We start from the raw sequence: 4230 nt of genomic DNA, 5'->3' as shown, positions 1-4230 counted from the left end.
CTTCTTGCAGGTGAGTGACGATGGCGGAGAGAATGTGACCTGTGCGGGCCCTTATCCACCCACTGAGTGGCACCACCATGCAGAAGCCCAGTGGCCTGAAGCCCCCCAGCCGTGGGGGGAAACACTCAAGCCCCATGGGCAGGACGTCTACTGGGTCAACCTCAGCCTCTGCCACGGTGGCAGCAACCGGCTCCAAGGAAGGTGCGCAGGGCCAAGGGTGGAAGGGCGAGGGGCCAGGTAGGGCAGTGGACTTCTTGGAAAAGCCACTCTCTGGCCAGCCTGGAGGCCATCAATACAGAAGTTCTTTCTGTCTGACTGTGATCCCTTTAAAAATTAACTGGCTACAGGCACTGACGCATACTTTACGTAAGCTATTCTTTTTCATGCTCTCCCAACCCAGAAGGCGGGCACCACTGTTGGCTCCACTTAGAGATGAAGAAATGGAGTTCCAGGGAGACCTGGCACCTTCCGCAAGGTCACTCAGCCCATAAAACACAGCCAGGATTCAAACTCCAGCCTCCACCAGCCTCCCCGCTCCCGTTCATTCCCCTTCCAGGGTCTGAGATTACCCTTGTGGAGCCAGCCCCATCTTCCCACCAGTCTTCCTGTCTGCCACCCAGAACCATGCCATTCAGCCATTTAACCTTTCTTTATCTGACTTCTAGTCTTTCTGCTGGCGGGCAGAGGGCGCCCTGGCTGAAGGCAAATCTGAAGGCAGCTCTGAGGGCAAATGGTAGAGAAAGCTGTTAGTTACTTGCTTTTTTTGATGATAAAAGCAAAATAGCCCACTGCGGGATATTTGGAAAGTTTGCTGCAGGAGTAAAATTGCCTATAATTCCACCCCCTGGAGGCAACTATTATTTTGGTTTACGTCCTTCTACTTCTTTTCTTACCTGTTTGTAATTGTGCTGCATAAACAACTTGAAAATCTGCTTTTTTTCCTTTTAATATAATTGGGTGAATTTTTATGTAATTAAAACTTCACATGTTCTTTATTTCTAATGGCTGTAAAGTCTTGTTTATTCAACAAATATAAGTCAAGGGCTTGCTTTCTTGGCACAGTCCTAACTCCTAACCACTAGAGCTCTCATTCTGAGCAAATCAGGATGTGGTCCCAGCCCTCAGGGGGCTGCCAGTCTGGTGGGGGTGGCCGAGTGTCATGAGATCCTACAACAGGGGCCTGACTAGGTCTGGGAGGTCAGCAAAGCCTTCCCTGAGGAGGGGACATGTGAGCTGGTGTCTAGAGGGTGATGGTTCACTAGATGAAGAGGAGAGGGTATTCCAGGCAGAGGAAACAGCACGTGCAAAGGCTCAGTGGCAGAAATCAAAGTGAGTACAAGGGAGGGAAAGAAAGCGAGTGAGGCTGGAACATGACCAGTGGGAAGCGTGCTGGTGAGATGGAGGTGGACCTGGCGGGGGCAGCTTGGGGCTGTGCGAGGAGTGAATGTCCATCCTAATAGCAGTGGGAAGCCACCGGAGGATTGTAAATCAAAAGGAATGTGAGAGAGGCAATTAGAACAATTTTCTTAATCCATTCTCTGCAGTTGAAAATTGTGATTGTTTTTTATTTTTCACTTTGATAAATGATGCCGTGATGAACATCTTTGGGCACAAATCCTTGATTTGATTATACTGTAGCCGTCAAGGTAAGACACTATCTATCTATCTATCTGATTGGCACAGAAGTTTGGAGAAACAAAAACCAGCCAGAGGCCAGACTGGGAAATCTGGGCCCTGAGTGGGGTAAAGGAATGTTTAAGCCAAAGGTATAGGCAATCGGTAGGCCCAGGTCCTTGGCAGAGCCAAACAACCAGCATGAAAGGATGAGGAAGCCGTGTGGTGTGGCCCATGGGCAGACCGACACAGGCAGATCTGCCCGTACAGCTTCGTCTGCAGGTCCCTACTTCCCCTCTGAGGTGAAAAATCCTCCTTTACTCATCGGAGGCACTCCTGAGCAATGCAAAGAAGCCAGGTGAGAGAAAACAAGGGAGGAGAATGTTCCAGGTGGAGAGAACAAATGATGCAAAGGCCCTGAGGCAGGAATTAATTTGGTTTGAGAAAAAGGAAGACAAGTCTGGGTAGAGAGGAGTGTGAATGAGGTTAAGGAAGGTGGCAGAGGCAGATTATGAAGAGTAGGGGATTTGGGTTTAAGTGTAGTGGGAGCCGTTGAAGGGTTTTAGCAGAGGAATAACTGGATGTTCGTATTCCTCAGACCACCATGTGGAAAACAGGCTGTGGGGGTTAAGATCTGGGATGAGGAGACCAATGACATATAGTCACCCAGGCGAGAATATCTGATATCTGCACTCACTGCCAGGGTAGGCTGAACTTGGTCCAGTGGTGGCTGGGGGGCGGGGGGGCGGGTGTGTGTGTGTGTGTGTGGCAGTTGTATAACCCACTCCCTGGGAAGGGCACCAGCCAGGCCTGACCATGACCCTCTTTTCTGCTGGAGAGAGCCCCATAGCACCTTCTGAGTTCTTTCCTTATTGCTCCCTCCCTGATCAAAAGGGGCCTGAATCTGACTCTGATCCAGCTCTAATGTGCTCTGCCAACTGGAAATGTTACTTAACCTCTCTGAGCTACTAATGGGATGATAACATCTCTCTGATGGGCTCAAGTCAGTTAAGGAGTGCGAAGTGCCTGCAGGTACAAAACTCATTAAAGAGTAATTTCTTTTCTTTCCACCCATCCATAATCTCATTACAGAAAAACTTGAAAGTTACAAAAGAAGAAATACCCATTACCTCTTTGCTGAATGTAATCACAGCCACCACTGTGATACAGTTCCTTCCGATCTTTTTTCCTGCTGCACATTTTGGTTTAAGCAGTTAAATCATGGGTTGCACCTAGATTTGCATCTTTTCCACATTTGATTGTATTCTCTGTGAAGTGCCTCTCTGTGCCTGCAGTACCTTTGCATCCTTTTGGACAGCCGCGTAGTAGTCACTCCAGGGAATGGGGATGGAGCGCACAGTGAAGCCTGCTGGTTGCTTCCTAGTCACACTGCACATCGATCTGGGAGCCCCTGAGAGTGGAGGCCGGATGGGCTGACTTGGCCTGGGCCCCCCTACCCCTACCCCACAGGGCTGTTCTAGAGAGAGGAGGCACCACTCTATGAACGCCTGATTAATTATAGAGCCATAGCCCCCTGCCTGACGAGGGCATGAAAGGCTGCAGTTGGGCTTGGTGGTTCCCTCCCAGCTCCTTTGGCACCTGCTGCCTTTGCAGACACCCAGACAGGGGGCAGGAGCAGAGAGCTGGGAGTGGTTGGCTGAGGCAGCAAAACCCTGTGAGAAGGGAAGGGAGATTCCTGCCACTCAGAGCTGCTTTTTTCTCTGCTCCAGGTCTCATAACAAGAGTCTCTGGAGAGGACGGGCAGCACTAGGGCAAGATGGTGGCTCCCTCTCGCCACTCCTGTTGGCTCCCTCCCCCACCCCGTGGAACTGGTCATCTACAGAGGTGCTGGAAGTGCTACCCCCACCATCAGAGGCTGGGACCCTGTGTGGGGAGCACCAGAGCACTGAGGGATGGGTCTGGTAGAGGCTGGAGCCCGGTCGGGCGTGGGGGACAGTAATAAGCTGGAGTTTGCTCTGGGAATCAGGGCAGTGGCTGCGTCCCAAAGCATGAGCTCAGCTTTCTGGCGGAGGGTCTAGCCAAAGGCTGGGCTTGGACTGATGCCTCTGCCCTCTACCCCATGGAGATGAGAGGGCCTATGTCAGTCTCCAGAGCTGTGACACACATGGAGCAGCCAGGGCCAAGGGGGCTGTTGGAGGGGGTCTCTCATATCAGGAGGTGGTCAGAGCAGGTTCGCAGGAGGATGGTCTGGGACACACCTGTGGGCAAAGGCTTGGGTGGGGCAGCGAGGTCAGGGGCAGCCCAGCCCAACAAGATGGAGCACCCTTAGAGGCTGCTTCAGATCACGTGGTCAGGGAAGGTCTTGCTCAGGAGGTGACATTGGTGCAAAGACCTGAGTGACAGTAGCCAACCCAGCTGAAGTTAGGGGAAGAGCATCCAGCCAGGGGGAGTAGTTGCTACAAAGGCCCTGAGGCTTGATGACTGAGGACTGGAGGGCGGCTTGAGTGGGAATGTGGAGAACGGCCCAGGGCCCCAGATGGAAGTTAGGGAGCTGTGACTGGGGTTGCAGAGTATGGAATCTAGCCTGGGCCCAAGGGAGAAGGGAGTTCAGGCCTCCAGGCTGTTGGCCCAAGACTGCTGCTGGATATGGCCCTC

General features: G+C 52.2%; 1 protein-coding gene across 1 annotated transcript in view; it reads left to right on the top strand.

Annotated features, from left to right (window-relative positions):
• The first annotated feature begins 14 nt into the window (after positions 1-14).
• Positions 15-4230, top strand: part of CLIP2 (CAP-Gly domain containing linker protein 2) — a 63890-nt gene continuing 59674 nt past the window's right edge. Inside the window, exon 1 of the mRNA XM_023537493.1 lies at positions 15-201. Within this exon, the coding sequence (XP_023393261.1) occupies positions 78-201 (124 nt within the window). The 5' untranslated portion in view covers positions 15-77. The remainder of the gene's footprint in view (positions 202-4230) is intronic.

The sequence above is a fragment of the Pteropus vampyrus genome, unplaced genomic scaffold (assembly GCF_000151845.1).
Source record: "Pteropus vampyrus isolate Shadow unplaced genomic scaffold, Pvam_2.0 Scaffold193, whole genome shotgun sequence".
Lineage (NCBI taxonomy): Eukaryota > Metazoa > Chordata > Mammalia > Chiroptera > Pteropodidae > Pteropus > Pteropus vampyrus.
This window is presented reverse-complemented; position numbering and strand designations above follow the sequence as displayed.